This window comes from Passer domesticus, chromosome 1 (genome assembly GCF_036417665.1).
Source record: "Passer domesticus isolate bPasDom1 chromosome 1, bPasDom1.hap1, whole genome shotgun sequence".
NCBI lineage: Eukaryota > Metazoa > Chordata > Aves > Passeriformes > Passeridae > Passer > Passer domesticus.
Genome location: NC_087474.1, coordinates 1,795,963 through 1,815,971, shown reverse-complemented (window position 1 = coordinate 1,815,971; position 20,009 = coordinate 1,795,963). Strand labels below are relative to the sequence as shown.

General features: G+C 43.3%; 1 protein-coding gene across 1 annotated transcript in view; it reads right to left on the bottom strand.

The window, feature by feature from the left end:
- The window catches only part of OBSCN (obscurin, cytoskeletal calmodulin and titin-interacting RhoGEF), a 198,831-nt gene that overhangs the window by 108,993 nt on the left and 69,829 nt on the right, over positions 1 to 20,009 (bottom strand). The window contains exons 24-38 of the mRNA XM_064416433.1: positions 19,846 to 19,950; positions 18,918 to 19,184; positions 18,053 to 18,322; positions 16,994 to 17,260; positions 14,692 to 14,958; positions 13,367 to 13,633; positions 12,234 to 12,503; positions 11,344 to 11,610; positions 10,353 to 10,619; positions 8,535 to 8,807; positions 4,581 to 4,847; positions 3,427 to 3,693; positions 2,401 to 2,664; positions 1,073 to 1,339; positions 448 to 711 (exon numbers count right to left, since the gene is read on the bottom strand). Coding sequence (XP_064272503.1) covers positions 448 to 711; positions 1,073 to 1,339; positions 2,401 to 2,664; positions 3,427 to 3,693; positions 4,581 to 4,847; positions 8,535 to 8,807; positions 10,353 to 10,619; positions 11,344 to 11,610; positions 12,234 to 12,503; positions 13,367 to 13,633; positions 14,692 to 14,958; positions 16,994 to 17,260; positions 18,053 to 18,322; positions 18,918 to 19,184; positions 19,846 to 19,950 — 3,849 coding nt within the window. The remainder of the gene's footprint in view (positions 1 to 447; positions 712 to 1,072; positions 1,340 to 2,400; positions 2,665 to 3,426; positions 3,694 to 4,580; positions 4,848 to 8,534; positions 8,808 to 10,352; positions 10,620 to 11,343; positions 11,611 to 12,233; positions 12,504 to 13,366; positions 13,634 to 14,691; positions 14,959 to 16,993; positions 17,261 to 18,052; positions 18,323 to 18,917; positions 19,185 to 19,845; positions 19,951 to 20,009) is intronic.

Below are 20,009 nucleotides of genomic sequence, written 5' to 3'. Positions count from 1 at the left end.
AAAAAAAATAGCTGGGAATAGCAGGAGCATTAAAAGCCTATTTTTTTATTAAGACTATCCTTGTGTAGCATCATACATTGATGAAAACTTGTTCCTCTTAGGAGCAACAAGTACCACAGTCTAAGTCAAGAAAAATCAATATTATTCCCACTTTTAGGTCAGTTCCTATGGGAAAACTTCTAAACAAGAAGCTGTTCTGGACTAGGGAGGTTATATTGAGTTGGAAACCTCTTCTCCACTTGTCTTTGGATTAGAGCACCATGGAGGCACATCAAGAAGGTATCAGGTGAAAGGAGAAAAAGAGAGAAGGAAGAAAAGATAGGAAGATTAATCAGCAGAAAGGAGGATTGGAAGTACACAGGGATCAGAGGAAGCAGAAGTAAGACAGGAAGAGATCTTGGAATTACACAGGCTGACTTGGAACATGCGCTGAGAATTTTTTTTTACCATTTACTGCCAGAGCAGCCGTAGTCTGTCGGTCTCCACACACACAGCTGTAATCCCCAGCGTCTGCCAAATCCACATCCTGGATTGTCAGCTCCACAAAGGGGCCTTCCTGCTCTATTTTGTACTTTTCACTTGGCTTGAGCACTGTATTCCCCTTTTTCCACTCAACTGGGGCTGATTTGCTCAGTTTGCAGTGCAAAGTGACTGCCTCCCCCTCTGTAGCTTCCTTGTTGACCAGTTCTTCTTGGAAGAGGATAGGCAATGCTGAAGGATGCAACACCAACAGAGAAGGAATCAGCACCAGAACGAAACTAACTGGAGTTACCGGGCTGCAGTGTGTGCACTCAATCAAAAATGCTCTGTTTCTAGGTGGGTACAACTGAAAAAGGGGTTAAAACCTTCTAGAGGAGAGAGAAATAAATTAAACAATATAAAACATATAGGTGCAGTCACAAGGCAAAAAAAAAAAAAAAAAGGCACAAGGAATATTCCCTAATAGGGCAACTCTCTGGCACTACAGAGCCAAGAATATGAAAACCCTAAGAAATCACACTCTGCTTGACCAGGAATGCTGCCAAAACTGCTACGTTTGGGGTTTAAAGAGAAATGTGGGTACGAGGGTTACCATTGACTCTCAAAGCAGCTGTGCTCTCCTGCTCTCCACACACGCAGGTGTAGCTCCCAGCATCCGTCAGGTCGAGGTCTTGGATAACCAGCTCGACGAAGCGCCCTTCCCGCCGTGTTTTGTACTTCCCGTTTGGGACCAGCGCCTTCCCGTCCTTCCTCCACTGCACGGAGCCGCCCGGCCGGCTCAGCTCGCACTGCAGCGTCGCCGTCCCGCTCTCCGTGGCCTCCTCGTTCCTCAGCTCTTGCTTGAAATGGACCGGCAGGGCTGGGAGATGCAGAATGGAAAGGGATTGCCACCCTAGACCCCGCTCAGAGGATGAGCTGGGATTTATCGCGTGTCTACCTGAGCCTTACTCCGACACTTTATCCCTTAAGCACATCCTGTCTTTTTTCATGGCAGGGGAAAGAAATTATCTATTGAATTGTTCTGTGGGAATCAACAAAACCATGATCTTGATTGGCTGAGATCATGCATAAAGAGAAATGTGGCAGTCATATTTTCTGGAAAAAATCCCTTCGCCCAGGATTCTTCTCCTGGGAAGCTGAGAAGCCACAGAGAAAAAGGAAAACAATTCTTATCTCATTTGCTTCTCCTGTGTTTTGCTGCTTTGGAATATGGTTGGAGATTGTTTCATTGGTTTCATGTGAATTGTTTTGACTTAATGACCAATCAGGGTCAAGCTGTGTCGAGGCTCTGGAAAAAGCCATGAGTTTTCATTATTATCTTTTTGGTGTAAGTATCCTTTCTGTATTCTTTATTATAGTATAGTATAGCATTCTTTAATATAATATAGTATCATAAAATAGTAAATTACCCTTCTGAGAACATAGAGTCAGATTCATCATTCCTTCCTATCATGCGGCACCCTGCAAATACAATATTTAAGCACATCCTGTCTTTTTTCATGGGTGGCAAAAGAAATTGTCTATTGAATTGTTCTGTGGGAATCAACAAAACCATGATCTTGATTGGCTGAGATCATGCATAAAGAGAGACAAACTCATTCTCATCATTACACAAGATGAACCCTCTGAAACAGAAAATCCTGAGGAATCTTATGTTTCCGTGCTAATTCAGGAAAACACACATGCAGGACAACATCCTTCACTGGAGGGAAGGTGAGAAGACAGCACAACACACACACATCTAACATGGGGTACAATAAAATGGAGATTGGGGACAGGAGTGACACAAGCAAGTGGATGGAAGAAAGCAGTGGAAGCAGGACATGAAGGAAGTTGTTGTGAGGGGAATGTACAGAGAGGAGGAGGAGAGAGGTGGACAAAAACATTCCAGAGTTTCACAGGTTATTTCTGCCTTTTTACCATTCACTGACAAAGCTGCTGTGGTTTTTTGGTTCCCCACTAGACAGGAATAGTCTCCAGCATCCTTTGGCTCCAGGTCGTGGATCAGCAGCTCAGCCACCGTGCCCTCCTGCCTCATCTTGTACTTGTTACTGGCCCGGAGAAGAGTTTGCCCCTTCCTCCACTCCACGGGGGCCTCTGTGCCCAGCTGGCACCTCAGGGTGGCTGTCCCACCTTCCACAGCTTCCACGGGCTTCAGCTCTTCCTTGAAGAGCACGGACACAGCTGAGGAGTGAAGCATTCTCAGTTTACTTCAGGCGCATCGTCACCACCTGGTGACCTCACACAGGACTTAAAGCCAACACAAATTCACATTCTCTTGGCACACAAAGAAAAGAAGCTCTGACCTACCTGCACCTCCAGGAGTCTGCTGATATTTACAGTAGAAACAAGAGTTTTGAACCAAATAAAAAAAGAACATTAATTTCCTAATAATTAGAATACCAAAATAATTATCCTTCTGCTACCCAGAGTTGGTCACAGACATACAAAAACTTGTTGAGAAAGTGGAGAGAAGAATGGAATATTCTTCCATAAAAGGTGTAGCTGAGACCCTTCTTACCTCTTGGCTTAGAGCTTGGACAGTCACCTCTATCCAAAGCATAAGAGACATTTCATAGGGAAGAAAATATATTATTTTATCAAGAACCTTTGATTGATATATTTTAGCAGGAAGTTATCATCCCAAAAAACAAAGAACATAACGGACCCAGACAGAGCTCTATCCTTGGATAGTCACCTCTATCCAAAGCATAAGACACATTTCATAGGGAAGAAAATAAATTATTTTATCAAGTACCTTTGATTGATATATTTTTAGCATAAAGTTATCATCCCAAAAAACAAAGAACATAACAGACCCAGCCAGGGCTGCCTTTTGTTTGTTCTGATCCTTGTTCTCCTGAACACTCTCTGAAAGTGCCCAGGGTAAGCAGGACCATGGCAAGAACAACAACAAAGGGTCACAAGCAGGTGTCTCATTCCTACCATGGATTTGGACTTGGGCTGTGGTCTGCTGGTCTCCAGTGTCACAGGTGTATCTTCCCGCATCTTCTGGCTCTGCATTATGAATCACCAGCTCTGCCACTGTCCCCTTCTGCTTCATTTCATATTTGGCACTTGCCTGGAGCGTGGCTTCTCCCTTCTTCCACACCACGGTGGCATCAGCTTTTGTGAGTTCACAGCGCAAGGAGATGGATTTCCCTTCCTCCACAGCCGTGTTCTCCAGGGCTTGTTTGAAAAGCACAGGCACAGCTGGAACACAGAGCCATGGGTTAGGACAGGCACTCCTGGTCTGCTCTACATCAAATCCCCCCATGAGAGCTGTCACCTCTTAAATCCAGGCTTTTTCCAAGTGAGCAGAGCAGCCCTATCCCTCCACTAGGTGTGTGGCACAAGGTGATTCTGCCTGGGAGCAGGAATAGATCTCTCCCTCTCATGTTACCATCTCACTGTGGATTCCTAGAAATGTGAGGTTTCTTTTATTTTTAAAAAGGACCTTTTCAGATTCCTCTGGGCACCATCAGCTAATGATTCTCTGCTCCTGCAGGCTCTGAAATACCATTCATATCCTATATTTCTCCTATTTTCTGCTCCAGCACACATTACTAAAGGCAGTGTATTTGTTTAAGGGCAGTGGAGAGTGGAAATGGCACCTAAGAGTCTTTGAAAGGATGTTTTGGGGAGTCTGGAGTCTATTAATGACTTGATCACTTTCAATTTTCCAGGGACTGGATTCCTGTTTTCACACCCTTATGCTCCAGTACTAGTGGTCTCCACCTCCAACTCCAGTTTTAATCACAGATATCTAATGCAGCTGATAGGGAAGGAACTACAGCACAGAGAAAATTAATCCTCTGCACTAAATTTGCCCTTTTTTCCCCCAGTGGACAGTTACAAATTGAAAACCCCAGACACAGAATATGAAATCACATAATGGAATACATCCAGGTGCCTACAAGGATGCAATGTCACCTTTAAATTTAGTATAATTCAAGATGGCACTGCCACAAAAAAAAAAAAAAAAAAAGGAAGTGTTATATGATTTTTATTTAATAGATCTAATGAAGTGTTACGTGATTTTTGTTTAATGGATCTATTAAGCACCTGATTAATGTGGCAATGTCTCACATTGTACCCACCATTCACTTTGACCCGAGCAGTGGTTTTCAGCTCCCCAGCAGTGCAGGTGTAGTCCCCAGCATCTACAGACTTCACATCTCGAATTATGAGCTCTGCCACAGTCCCGTGCTGCTTAAATTCATACTTCTCACTGGCATAGAGAACTGTGTCTCCCTTCATCCACTTCACTGGGGTACCAGGTTTGCTGAGCTCACAGGTCAGCCTGACCTGCTTCCCTTCTTTGGCTTCTTCGTTTTGGAGCTCTTGCTTGAAGAGAACTGGTGTTTCTGAAAAAAGGAGTAACACAAATGTTAAAAGAAACATGTGGGGATGGAAATTACTTTTCTCTTTTAGTGTCAGACTTTGTTTTTGAGACAAAAAAACACAGGAATGAAAAAGCATTAGTAAAGTGTAAACAGATGCTGACATCTCACATCTGGCTGCCACCACTTTACAGTAGAAAAAAACCCCCAAAACCTGAGGCCAGCTGTTTATTTTCTTTTTAACCACTACCTGCACTGATGAAAATGCTGCTGCTCTTACTGTTTTCATAATTAACATCAGTGGCAGATGCTGCACTGCAGTTGATGACACAAACTGTGCTGCAGATGGCTGCTCAGAGCTGGACCACCAGCACAAAAAACACAAAACTTCACTGAGGCCAGCTCACACACAACACAGAGCACACAGAGGAATGGCAAAGCACTTTCTGTCCTGACCAGCAGTATTGATTTCTCATCATAAAAAACCCCTACAGTGTATTTTTTTTTTTTTATCCAGCATTAGCACAGATTTAAAACCAGCACAGAGCAAACACAGAGAGGGAAGCACAGCTGAACGTGGCAGAGTCCCTGTGGAGATTCCCCTGCAGGCTCTGTCACAGCCTGGGGTTCAAGGCTGTAAGGTGAGCTAGTGGAGGGAAGGCACTTTTGGGGGAAAAATAAACTCAACTGAAATGTTCAGACAAGAAAATAATAAATTATTATTGAATTGTGCTGTCTTAAGAATATCCAAGCCAGCTGCTGACCTGTGATGCACTAAACCTGTGGCTGTTGGAAATCTACAACCTGTTATCCTTTTCCCCTTTTACCTCCAGTTTGAGACACTGAGTGTCACATGACTACTGAATTTCTATTTTCTATTTCTGCATTCTGCTGTTCTGATGTGACTCTGACAGATAAAGGAAAGTTTTCTAACAGTGTAATTCCTTGTAGACATCCTTATGACTTGACTCCTTGGCCTGAATCTGGGTGTTTAAATCCTACACCCTTCTCTGTGAGGGGAAAAATGGGGCTGTTGTGGGAACATTACAAATGTGGTTCTTTTCTAACAGAAAATTGTTCATCCAGATCCTACTGGAGTCAACACAGATCTTTGTTTTGTAATGGATATTGGGAAAATATCCTTGTGCTACAAAAAATCGGGATTGTAACAACCAGCTCTTCATTGCATCATCCAGGTTTTCTCTTTCTTGCACAGCCTCAGGTTGGTTGTTTTTGCTCTAGAAAAATCCTGTGAGCAGCTTGTCCTCCTGCTTAGTGCTCTGGGGTTCAGGCTGACCATTCCAGCAGCAAAAATGCTTTTTTTGTTCATGGTGACTTCTCTGATGCAGACACAGCTTCTGATCAGTCCATGCCAGGTGTGCAACAGCAGCTGCACACAGGACATCCTCTGGTCTGGATGAACACAGCCTGTGCCTGTGAAATCCTCCTGGACCTGCTCAAACCTGCCAGGGGAGTGATTTAATTCACAGAGAGATTTAACTCACAGAGGCAGGAGCAGTTATAAGGTGATATTTGGTGGGCCTGGTTTTGACCCGGATGAGACCCAACCCATACCCAGCTCAGAGCTAAAAGACTCACCTAAGAAAAGAATTTTTTGGTTTTGCCTCAGCTCAGACAACAGCCCTTTATATCACAGAATCATAAAACTTTGGGTTGGAAGGGACCTTTAAAGCTCATCTATTCCATCCCCCTGCCATGCCCCTGGACATCTTCAACCAGATCAGGCAGCTTAGAACTCAAACCAATTTGAACTTGAATATTTCCAGGGATGGAGAATCTGCCACCTCTCTGGGCAAACTCCTATAGTGTTTTACCACCCTCATTGCAATAAAACTTCTTTCTTACATCTGCTTGAATTAACCCTCTTTTACTTTAAACCCTCTCCCCATGTCCTACCAAGCAGGAGAGCACCTCCTGCCTGGTGATGCTCTTTGGGTGCATTGCTCTGAATAAATCTGGCTGCCTAAAGCAATTGCACAGACAAATGTGGGGCTGTGAGCTCCCTCCCTGGGGAGGGCCATCACTGGAGACAGCTCCAGGAGGTGATCCATCCTTCCTGGGGATTACCTCTCAGCCTGGGGTGTTCTCCTGCTGCTCTCTTTTTGGGGTTTGGAATGAGATGATCTCTAATGTACCTTCCAACCTAAACCATTCTAGAATTCCATGATTCCCAGAGGCACTAAAGCTTCCCAGAGCTGGAGCCAGGTCAGATGAAGGATTCTCCTGTTTCACATTCTGCCACCTCTCTGGCAGCTCTTCCAGATGACTTGATGAGAACACCTCAGTGCTCACCACAAGGTTCCTTTTCAGTGTCGTTTCATGTTTTTAATTCCAATTAATTACTCTGAGCTCAGTGTTAGGACCCAAATCACCCAAAATGTCATACCCTTGACAGTGATAACTGCATCCCTTTTGGCTGCTCCAGCCTCACACTCACATCTGTCACTGTCTCTTTCTTCTGCCCTGTGAATGGCAAGCTTGGCTTCAAACCCTGACTGCCTGACGTTACATTTGGAAGAATTCCCAAGGCTCTTCCCATCTTTGCACCACTTCTCAGGGCTGTCTGAGCTGGAGGTTTCACACTGAAGGCTCACATCCTCTCCCTCAGTGACTTCAGTGCCAACCAGCTCCTTTGTGGAGACACAGGGCTTCTCCAGATTCATATAAAAAAAATCTGACATGGTTGAGAAGAGGTGTGGATTCTCAGATCATAAGTAATCTGTGAGATTTGGATCCAGGATCACTTGTATGAAAGCTATAGGGCAGGGTTAGTAACAAATAATTTGGTGTTTGTGACTATAAAGCCCTCAGGAAGGCGCCAGTGATGCTCTAAAGTGTTGTTTAACTGTTAAATAATATCTGGGATAAACTGAGAAGAAAAGATTCCTGCTGAAGAATATAAATAATTAGCCTTTTGCAAATAAAACCTTTCATTTTCCCTCAAGATAAAGAAATCCATTTGCGTTTCTGCAGCTTAGCAAAATTTGGGCAAATTCTTAACTTTTGTAAAAAGAAAATGTCTTTGAAATAAATGTGGTTATTCTGAAAAAAAATGAGGTTGTGATCTGACATGGTGGAGACTGTGTGTTTAACATCTGGGCCATGAGAAGTATTTATATTTCCAGTAAGGAAACATCTCTCCAATCCCACATTCTTGGGCTGTTTGTCATTCACTTCATTCATTTATCTTTGCTACCAAACACTGCAGTTTTGCCTCAGTTTAACTCCTCCAGAGAAAATAATCCATTGTCAACAATGAATAGCAGAGAACACATGCAATGTTGCCTTTCAAACAATGAAAATTGAATTTAAAACTTACTGGTTGCCGTTTTTGGTTGGTTTGGGTTTTTTTTTGTTTTTTTTTTTTCATTGAATTAATTTATTTCTCCTCAGGAATCATCACTTTATCAGCTTGAGGAAAACTGAATGAGGCATCCACTGTACCCTCACAGCATTATAATATTCCCATCTAAATCAAATAAACCCTCCAAGAGTTGTCCAGGATTACAAAGGGTTCATTCTCCAGCCATAATTTCATTATATAATTAATGTTATTCTTGAAAATGCACAGATATACAATGAGGGTGCTACATTTGCAGCACTTTTGCTCCTTTTTTTCCACCTACCCACATTAACCCCATTTATTTCCGCTCATCATTTCCTTTCCTGCAGTTGTGATGATGGATTTACCTTTAACAACCAAACTGGCAGAGGTTTTCTTATCACCAGCTTCAAATGTAATGACCCCCGAGTCCTTCAGTGAGAGCTTTTTCAGCGTTAGCAGGTGATATCCACCAGGCTGGGACTGGATCTCATTAAGTTCATTGGTATGGAGTGGGGTTTTATCCAAAAACCACTGCACTCTGCTATAGTCTACGGGAGAGATTCTGCACTTGAACATGGCAGATTCTCCTTCTAACACAGTGACATCCTCCAGGTCTTCCGTTATTAGCACTTTCTGGCCTGAAAGGAACATAAATACATCAATTACTGGAACCTTCAGTTTCTGGCGTGAAAATCGACGTGGGAAAGCTCCCAAGATTTCCCACGTGAGCATTTCAAGAAACACGTTCATGACAGAGAAGATGGAAGCAGAATTCCCCCGATATTGACCACAAAACCCACACACAGGAAGATAATATATACAGGACACACACCAAAATAGGCAAAGACAACTTTGAAGCACGAGAAAACATAAAGCAGAACAAGTAGCCAGTACAATGCAAATCCAGGGCTGTAAATTTTCTCTGAATGAAATCCCTGGAAAGGTTGGAAGGATGAGCCTCTGACAGCATTACTGGGCTCTAAACATCACAAAGAGATGATCTCTCACTTGACAACCTGGCTGACTTTCTACAGCAAAAATAACTTCCTTTCCATGGGATAGAACCACTGATCCCACGCCTTCTTTGAGTTCTTTGCATTCAGCCAACCCCAAACACAGTGGGAAATGGAGAAAATATCTGAGTGTGGATTTGCTTAAAAAAACCCAAAACATCTGCCCTGACAACCTCCCTGTATAGACCGATACATCCCTAACTAAAAATAAATATATAAATATAAACACACATACAAAGATAAACCTCACTATAAATATATATAAAATAAGGTCAGCACTGTATACAAATATATCTCTGATGTTCCTCCTACTCATAAAACCAGCACAGGATTTTTTACTTTGATGTTCATGACAAAGAAGTTTTTTCAGAAAAAACTGATGTTAAAAACCTCAGAGTGAATTCAGCATGAGATGATGATGGAGATTAAACACATTTCTTTGCTTCTTGAGGGTGCTGTAGCAAAACATCAGAGCAGGAGTCTGACTTTACCCCATTGTCTTTAAAAACTACAATAATTAGCAAGTGGACACTGCTGTTGTACCTCCATCTGATTATTCTTAAATCATGCAGGGTTAGGTGGGATATTGGGAAGGAATTCTTCCCTGTAAGGGTGGGGAGGCCCTGGGAAGCTGTGGCTGCCCCTGGACCCCTGGCAGTGTCCAAGGCCAGGATGAACAGGGCTTGGAGCAGCCTGGGACAGTGGAAGGGGCCCCTGTCCATGGCAGGAGTGTGGGACTGGATGATCTTTAAGGTCCCTTCCAACCCAACCCATTCCATTATTCCATGGACCATTCTATTCTTCCACCACCTTTTAGGAACCATTTCTAGGAAGAAGAATGAAGGGGTATGGAGAAAAGCATGAGGGCAGGATAATTTTCCCTCATCCACCAGCAGGCACTGTGAATCACACCCATTTTATGTTGACACAGGAACACCAATCTCTCCCCTCACATTAAATCACACCCAAAATACTCCAGGTGTAATTGCTTCCAACTGCTCTGCATGTCCAGCTGTACATTCCCATATTTTTGGCCATGTGTTCCTGCCAGAAACAGGAACAGACAGAACCAGAAATCTGCAGCTCTGCTGCCCTGCTGAGACACAGCTCTGCCTGTGCATGTTTCCCACGGCAGAAAAGGGATGTAAATTACATTCCTCTCATCCATACCTTGCACAGTTAGCTTGGCTCTGCACTGGGCATCCCCAATGTCACAACTGTAAGTGTCACTGTCGCTTTTCTCCAGGTTCTTTATGGTCAGCTGGAGGACTTGTCCTTTCTGTGTCATCTCGTATTTCCTGCCAGCCCTGAGCTCAGCAATGCCTTTCCTCCAGACCACAGAGGATGCAGCTCTCTCACTCTGGCACACAAAAACTGCAGTTCCACTCTCATCAACTTTCAGGTCTGAGAGTTCCTTGACAAAATAATTAGGTTTTTCTGGAAGGAAAAAGAAATAATTTTTAAAAATGACCGAGACAGATTTGTCACCCAAACTAATCCTGAGCATCCAGAATCATCTTGGATCCTCTTTGCTCCAACTCATGGAATCATCAAAAAAATAATCACAGAATCATTTAGGCTGGAAAAGACTTGAAGATCACCAAGTCCAACAATTAACTTAATTAAACCATATTCCAAATAACCACATCTACACATCTTTTAAATCCCCCCTCTAGTGGTGATTCCATCACTTCCCTGGGCATCCTTTTCCAATGACTGACCACACTTTCCATGAAGAAATTTCTTCTTACATCCAATCTAAAATTTGAGACCATTTCCTCTCATCCCATCAGATGGAATGATTCTAAGATCATCAGGTCCCCCTCCTGTCACAGGACATAACAGGTGAAATATCTCCAGGGAAGTTTAATGCCATGGTCCATGGACTGGTGAGGTCTCCTTTTGCAAACTTTCATCATGCATATTCAAAATAGAATTGTTCAAATTGCCAGTTTTGATTGGCTGGTTACAGAGCCCATAAGATTGTTCAGCATCCAAAAGGTGCTTTTTCATATCTCATTTTTTAAGCTTTTAATCAATTATATTTTTTTAAAACTAAAAATTTCTTCTTCTCCATCTCCCTCAGCAGGATAAATCTAAAGTTGTAGATATTTACACCCAACCTCTGAACCTGCCAGCTCCTCTGCACCCTTCAGCTGACCTTGCACTGTGATCCTGGCTGTTGTTTTGGAGGTCTCAGTCTCACAGGTGTATTCCCCACTGTCCTTGACTGTGGAGTCTCGGATGATGAGAGTGGCCCGTGTCCCCTCTTGCTGCAGGTCGTATTTCTGGCTTTTCCTGATTGCTTTGCCATCCTTGTACCACCTGATGTTCACATCAGCTTTGGACAGCTCACAGCTCAGCTTGATGTCCTGCCCTGCTGGTGATGTTTTATCCTCCAGCTGTTTTGTAACCTCAGTAGGTTTTTCTGCAGAGATTTAAAAAAAAAAAAAGAATCTTTGAATTAAAATAATTTCTGTATGGTTGGGGTTTTTTTCCAATTCAAATCATAGAATCCCCGAACGCTTTGGGTTAGAAGGGATCTCAAAATCATCCCATTCCACCCCCTGACATGGGCAGGGACACCTTCCACTGTCCCAGGCTGCTCCAAGCCCCATCCAGCCTGGCCTTGGACATTTCCAGGGATCCAGGGGCAGCCACAGCCTCTCTGGTCAACCTGTGCAAGGTTGGAACAAGATGATGGAAGGTTCCTTCTAACCCAAAATATTTGGGGATTTCCTGGCTCTGCGGAAAAGGACCAACTGCAGATTATGAACCATGTCTGAAAATTACTAATTTCTTCTCTCCAGTGACCATCTGGGAACCTTGGGTGATTATCTCTGATGCACAGTCTGGGCTGTAATCATCTATACACACTACCTAGTGTAGTCAGTTCTCAAATATCAAAAGTTTCAGCATTTCACTTGTTTTTAAGGGAAAATTGCAGTTCTTCAAGGTTCACAGGGAAGGTTGCTGTTAACTCAGACCCATAACAAGTGTTTGCTGGCAAACCTTATGAAAATACACCCAGGAGTTTTCTGATCCTGTTACCTTTCACAACCAGGGAAGCCTTGGAGGTGAGACCACGGGCAGTGAAGATGACCTCCCCAGTGTCACCAGGAATCACATTTTTGATACTCAGTGTGTATTTCCGACCAGCATTGGAGGCTTGAAACCTCCCCCCACTTTCCACTTTTCTCCCGTTCAGTGTCCAGTTGAAGTCATCAATGCTTTCGTGGGACAAAATGCACTCAAAAGTGCAATCTTCTCCCTCCTGGATTTCAGTGTTCTTGAGCCTTTTGGTGATGCCAATGTTCAGTTCTGGAGAACAAAAATTACATTAATACAAGTTAGAAATGCTTTTATGATAGACATGAGTAGAGTAATGGCATTTTTAACTCATAAGAGGGATTCATCTGCTAGATTGGCAGGACACCATTGTATTCCTCACAGATGTGAGACATGGGAAGGATTTTTCAGGCTCAGAATTATCTTAAAGTTGTACAAAAAGAGAAATGTGAATCTCCTGGTTCTTTTCCTGCTTAGGAAGGACTGAATGAAGAACAGCTCCATGGGGAAGATTCAAGATTTAATGAATTAGAGAAGAGAAAAGCTGTCAGAAAAGAAGCCTCTGGGACAATGGGTGAAGTTCTCCTCCAGGCTGATAGAAGAAATAGTTGAGATTTTTTACTTGTTTCTCCTGGTGTTCAAACCAGGCAAATTCAAATTTTTTCTCATTAACATTATGAGTTTGGAAGCCATGAACAATTCTTTGTCCTTCAGGTTGACACAAGGATTAGAGGACAGGCTGAACAGCTGGGCTCCTCAACAGATATTGCCCTGCTTTTGTGTTCCTACCATGGACTCTGAGTCAACAGCTCAAAATATGGAACAGGCTGCTTGGGGGATTTTTTGTTGTTAATTGGAATATTTTTGGATAAATTTTGGCTTTTCTGAGAGGATTTCTGCACTTTAGGGATGTTCAGGAAGAAAATATTGTCACTACATTCCTGACACCTGATTTTCACTTAGAAACCCCAGATAAACTTACACCAAAATTAACAGGGATTGTTCAGACATCACAGCATTATGTGAGATTTGTTCAGGAACAGGTGAGAGCCCAAGGGACCAAGCCCACCCATATTTTTAACGCCCCTTGAGAGGCCACTGTCTGCAACACTTACCCTGAACGCTGACCTTTGATTTGGCAACATCAGTGCCGATGTCACAGGTGTATAACCCCGCATCTGTCTTTTCAAGGTCATGGATAAGGAGGCACAGGGTCTTCCCAGACTGTATCTCCTCATACTTCTTGCTAGAAGCGATCTTCACACCATCCTTCTTCCAAACTGGTTTGACCTTCTCTTTGGAAACTTCACATTCCAGTTTGATCACTCCTCGCTCCTCACCGAAAACATCATCCAAGGATTTCATGAAGACAGCAGGTTTCTCTGAAGGTCAAGAGGCAAAACAGAGAACAACCAGGGTGTTTGGGACACTTTCAGTTTCTATCAAATATTTAGAGACATTAATAAATCCTTGGCAATATTGCTGATACCAATGCAGAACCTAAACCGGTATCGCCCTCCAGCACTCCCAGTTCCTTCATCCTGCTCTCAATCCTTCCTCCCGCTCCAAATCCCTTCATCCCAAGATTGTGTTGACACAAGGGGCTGCCCTGACCCAGGTGCAGCACTTTTCACTGGCCTTGTTGAACCTCAGGAGGCTCACATGGTCTCAGTTCTTGAGTGTGTCCATGTCCCTCCGGGTGTCACCTCAACCCTCAGGCATGTCACCTGCCCCTCTCAGGTGGTAGTCACCTGCACACTTGCTGAGGGTGCCCAAGAACGTGTTAAACCACAAAAACTCAGCTGTGTGACTGAGCTTTCAGACACATGAAGGACAGCAGGAAACTGTCATGTCATGGCTGATTGAATCCAGCCCCAGAACTGATGCATTAAAAACCATAGAATTACAGAATATCCTGAGCTGGAAGGGATCCACAAGGGTCATCCAGTCCAACACCTGTCCCTGCACAGACATCCCAACGACCCCACACTGTCCCTGAAAACATTGTCAAGCACTCCTGGAGCTTTGGCAGCCTTGGGACCATGATCATGCCCTGAGGAGTCTTTCCGGTGCCCACCACCCTCTGGGGGAAGAACCTTTCAAATTCAACATAAACCTCCCATGACTCAGGCCCAGCTGTTTCCTCAAGTCCTGCCACTGGCCACCAGAGTGAAGAGGTCAGTACCTGCCCTTCCACTTCCCCTCACATGAAGATTTTGAAGCCCACAGCAAGGGCTCTCCAGCTGAACAAACCAAGCGACCTCAGCTGCTCCTCTCAAGGCTTTCCCTTCCAGACCCTTCACCAACCCCATGGCCCATATTTCAATGTTTTACATCTACTGAGTAGGATTGGATCCTGCTTACCAAATCCCCATGGATTTGGTAAACAATGGCTCATTTGCATCTCTCATTTTCGTTCAGGAGCGTGATCTGGACCCACCTATCACCTTCAGCCGCACGGTCTCTGACACCTTGTCTGACTTCATTGTCACCGTGCCAGCATCCTCAGGCTTCACCTGCTTCATGGTCAGTGTGTAGCACTTGCCAACGTTCTTGATGTCGTTGAAGTTGTTGGTGTAGAGGAGGGTGCCGTTGAGGAACCACTCCACGTCCTCGTCGTCGTGGGAAAGCTCGCAGGAGAACACAGCAGAGCTGTCCTCCTCGATCTCCACGTCCTGCAGGTGCTTCAGGACCTCTACATTGCGGGCTGAGGGAAACCAAGAGGTATGAGCTGTTGGTTTCTCTGGGTCTGCACTGAAGGCACTTAAAGTGGTATTTCATGTTCAGACTAAGGTGTTTGTTATTTCTTATCAGTAAAACAGTCTCACTACTGTGACCTTAGCAGCAAGGCACAAAATGGCTACAATCTCTTGTTCCAAGGTCTTTTAAGACTAAACTGTCCAATTAAGAACTGACACCTAGATTATTTTCCCTTTTAACCCAATAACTGATCCCAAAGACCCCCAATGTGGACTTTTCTGCCCAGTTACAAAATGCCACCCAAACCCAAGAAGAAGGAAGAAGGAGCATGACGAAGAAACCCAGGACAGCACCCTGTGCTCTCCATCTTGCTTCCATCCACAGCATACTAAAAATCCCAAAACCTAAATTTCTCACCAGGTGACACACCTACACTGCTCTCTATAATCTATTTCACATTTTTGTGGATTCTGGTCTGTCTTGAAGTCCAGGAAACTTTCTCCATGAATGAGGGTCAGAGTCAGTGCTCCCCTGGGGGTCAGGGCATTCCAGAACAGACAGAGAACTATTCCCAGTGTTCTGGGTTTCCACACACCACCATCATCATAAATCAGTTGTTATCACAAATAATTTCATGGAGTTTATTAGAAGATTTGGTCTCCTGCACGTCTTTGGTCACCATGTTTCGCTTACTTGGTTCTGCACTTGCTCCAACAGAAAAAAATCTATTAAAAGGACTAATTAAAATTGTCTAGAACCTCCAGTTCTCTTTTTATATATAAATCAGTTTGGAGGTTTTGTTTGTGTTTTATTTAAAAATAAGTAATTTTTTTGTAAAATTATGTTACAGTGACCCTAAGCATCCCACAGAGCTCCAATCCCTGTGCGCTTGTCACTGCACAAACACATTTAAACAAAACTGTCCCTCATTTCCAGGGAAACTGTGATACAGGGGATGAGATGAAGACAATTATTTTGGCCACAAAGGCAAAGTACAAAGAGCTTAAGCAAGTTCCTCAGGTTTAGGGAGCAAGAAGATTTTGATTTTTTTCTTTCCCAGTCCTTAAGCAGAGATTTCTTCTTGCAGCTTCTCTGCTCATTGAATGCTGTTTTCAAGCATGAAATAGTTCAGAAGAGGGTTTGGAACTATTACTTGGGTTTTTTTTTAATATGTATATTTGTTTGGATAGAATGGAGTCACAGAATCATTTAAGTTGGAAAAGACTCTAAGATTGAGCCCAAACATTCTCTCAGCACTGCCAAGGTCACCATGAAACCACATCCCCAAAGCTTTTCAATCCCTCCAGATATGCTGACATCACACTGCTCTGAGTATTTAATTTCCATGTCTGACAACACATTCAATGAAGAACCTCTGCAAAGCCAAACTGCTACCAAGAGCTGCTCCCTGGACTTTTGGAAATGATTCTGTAGCTCAGCTCCAACTCTTTCTAGAAGTGACACAGTGAACATCTTTTATTGCAGTGTCACCTGAGGGGAGGAACTGGCTAAAAACAGTTCCGTGCTCCGATGGGGTAGAACATCACTATGAATAATAATTGTATTCAGATATATAATAGTAGCTATAAAATATATTTATAGCAGATAGACAAATGTATACAGATGTATCAAAATACAAATGTATAACAATGGCAGATAGAGAAGCTGACTCAGAGATCAGAAAATGAAAACCACAGCCAAGATCACCAGAACTGGAGGCCTGTAGCAGTTTAACATAAAGGATATTTTTAGGTGGAAGCCCCAGAGGTCTAATTCCTTGTTTGAAATGGACAATGATGTGCCTTGACAAATGTTAATTTGTGCCTACCCAGATGTTGCCCTCCCACACACATTACCAACTTCACCGCAAGAGATGGATTTCAGGACTGTGGAATCAGCAGTTTGCTTGTGATGCTGCATTTATATAAAATTACAAGATAACTGTGGGAATCTACCTCTCCTCAGGAGGAGGAACCTCGAGTGAAACAGAGAATCATAAAGACCAGCACCAGGCCAGCCCTGCTGCTGCAAACCTCTCGTACCTTCAACGCTCAGCGTGGCTTCGGTCTCGGCGATCCCAGCCCTGCACTTGTACACGCCAGCATCCTCAGGCTTCACCTTCATGATCTTCAGCTCTGATGAGTACTGGTCCCTCTTGATTTTGTACTTCTCTGAGGGCTCAATGAGCACTTGGCCCTTGAACCACTTGACGTGCTTTGGGGAAGGCCTGAAGTCACAGGACAGGATGACCGAGTGTCGCTCCAGGACGGTCTTGTCCTCCAGCTTCCTGGTGATCTGGATGTGGTAATCTGCCAAGCAGGGGTGGGGAGGAAGAATGGATCAATCTAAAGAAGAGGAAGGCTTTAATCTGTATTTCATGCCCATTAATTTCATATATGACTTTTGTGAACTGCTCAGGTCCTGCTACAAGTGTCTCTAACAGAACTCATGTGCTTTGAAGCTACAACAGCACAACGATCTATCAGGAAAGCTGATTTTTGTAAGATAATACTGTCTATTAACCACCAAATTCATAGTCCACGTCTGGCTTGGTGCTTGCTGAATTGCTCTCTAATTGAGGTTTTCATTCAAGTAAGAACAAATGAAAGACAACACAAGGACTTCAGAACGTGATTGAAGAGATTTACCATGGTGACAGCAGAAGACAAAAAGCCTTGAGGCTTTGTCCTACATCAAGTCAACGACAAAATGAATTAAGTAAATGAGCTATCAAACTTGTCTAGTTCATAAATGAGACAAAATAAACTCTTCTGGCAAATTTCATCTGTTTTGTCCTCCTTGGTAAAGTCAAGAGAATAAAAATAAACCAAAAACCAGTTTTAACTTGATAGATTTGAATACCAGGGACACCAAAGTCATTTAATCAGATCCCTTCCTAAGACTTTTCTGGCTCAGTTGGTGCATCCAGCATTGCTCCCAACAACTTGCAGCTGGGAACCAAACAGATTTTCCAGGTACACACTCATTTCCAAGAACCCAGCCCAGAACAGAGAATATTTATGACAAATTACTTTCCAGGTACTGTGAGAGGGAAAATCTTAGTTCTGATTCATGTGATATAAATTGAAAAATCACATTACCTCTGACAAGCAGGTTTGCTGTGGATTTGGATTTGCCAATGGAGAACTGGATGGTGCCTGTCATATCAACACTTGTTTTTATTATTGTCAGCCTGTGGATGGTGCCCTCCTGCTGCATGATGATGTTTCTGCCAGCCTGCAAGGCTGCTCCCTTCAGGAACCACTTGGCAGGTTTCACAGATGGAATGGATGTCTCACATTCAAAATTGGCTTCTTCAGGCTCAGTCACGTCCTCATCACACAATTCTTTTACAATATTAATGGCTTGCTCTGCATGGAACAAGAGAGCAGGGATTCAGTAGCCATGAAAGCTTTTCCATTATCAGCCTGAACCCTCAAGACATCTTTTCTGCACTTATGAACTCAAAAGGCCTTAAAACATTTTTTATGCTGTATGAAAGAAAACACATGTTTCTGGCCACAGGCCAGAAAGAGAATCTATATCTCCTGATTCCTAGTCCTAATTCTAAAGTCACCTTCCTATCCTGATATCAAACATGTAGTGCTATAAAATGGAAAAGAAGGTTCATTGGAATGCAGATCTTGATAAAAGGAGCTGCAACATTGATCTGAAAAACAGACTTTATCCAATTAATTTGATAAAGGTTTCTGGAATGGGAATTCCTTCATTTTCCTTAGGAGAATATACTATATATTAATATGTCATCATGTTCCTGTGTGTAAAAGGATTGAACACCAATAGACTTCAGAACAAGCAATATGAATTAAAATTCATTTTTAAGCAGTATTGTGTTTCCAAAGTAAGCAGCAAATGAGTCAGCCCATCCTTTCCTACGTAAACAACACGTGAGTCAGCCCATCCTCTCCCAGGGCATTGTAGAGGTGAAACAAAGAGGTTTTCTACCTTCCACAAAGAAATTAGCACTGGTTTTGTCATCGAAGGCATCGCAGGTGTACGTGTCCTCATCCTCGTAGTCGGCGTCGTTGATGACGAGTTTCCGATAGACGCCCTCGCTCACGATTTCATATTTCTTACCAGGGCGAATTTCCACATCCTTCTTGAACCACCTGACCTTGGCATTGGCTCGGGACACCTGGCACTCCAGGACGCCCCGGTGCTTCCACAGGGCGATCTTATCCCGCAAGGGCTTCACGATTTTTACGGGCAGCTCTAGGAGGGCAAAGAAAATGGAGCAATTAGTACGGCCTCCATTGCTCTCATTAACAATGTTTCCTTTATGTTCAGTAATTTGGATGGGGACAGGAATCCCCACTATGTTGAGCACTTAATTAACAAGTTTAATTAGTAATAGTTAATTAAAGGGAAACTTTTCCTCTGTATTTTACCACTGGAGTGGTTGAAATGCAGAAGTAACAGGTGGTTTTTCCTCAACACCTCACAGCAGTGCTATGGCACAACCAGAGCCTGATCTCCAGTTGCCTGAGCTCCTCAGCAGTGCGTTAATTCAAACATCTTCCTTTTCTCTCCTATCACATTGTTTTAGTTAAACACACCAAAAAATGCTTGGTTTTTTTATAACATACAGCAGAAAGTGAAAATGCAAGAAAAAGTCAAGCTACAGCTTTTTGTCCCTCAAATGTCACTCAGACCTTAAATGTCTAAAGGTGCAAATCCAAACTCCTGAGAAAGTCTAACTGGAATTAGGCCAAAATAAACTCCCAGCTGATATTTACCAGGCAGCAAAGTCAGCAGTTTTTCTTTCTCTGAACACTGTAGGACTTTTTTTAACCTTCACATGCAAAGTGAGGGAAGTGAACTGGTTTGTAACATGAGCGAGCAGAAGCAGTGCTGGCATGAACAGCAGAATTACCTTTTACAGTCAGCTGAGCACGAGATTCTGCCTTTTCTGCTACGAATTTGATCTCAGCTGCATCCTCAACCTGGACACGTGTGTATGTCAGGGAATATGTCTTTCCTGAGGACAGACACAAAAACAGACACAGCTCAGCTACCCCAGAGCAAAACCTTTTTTCT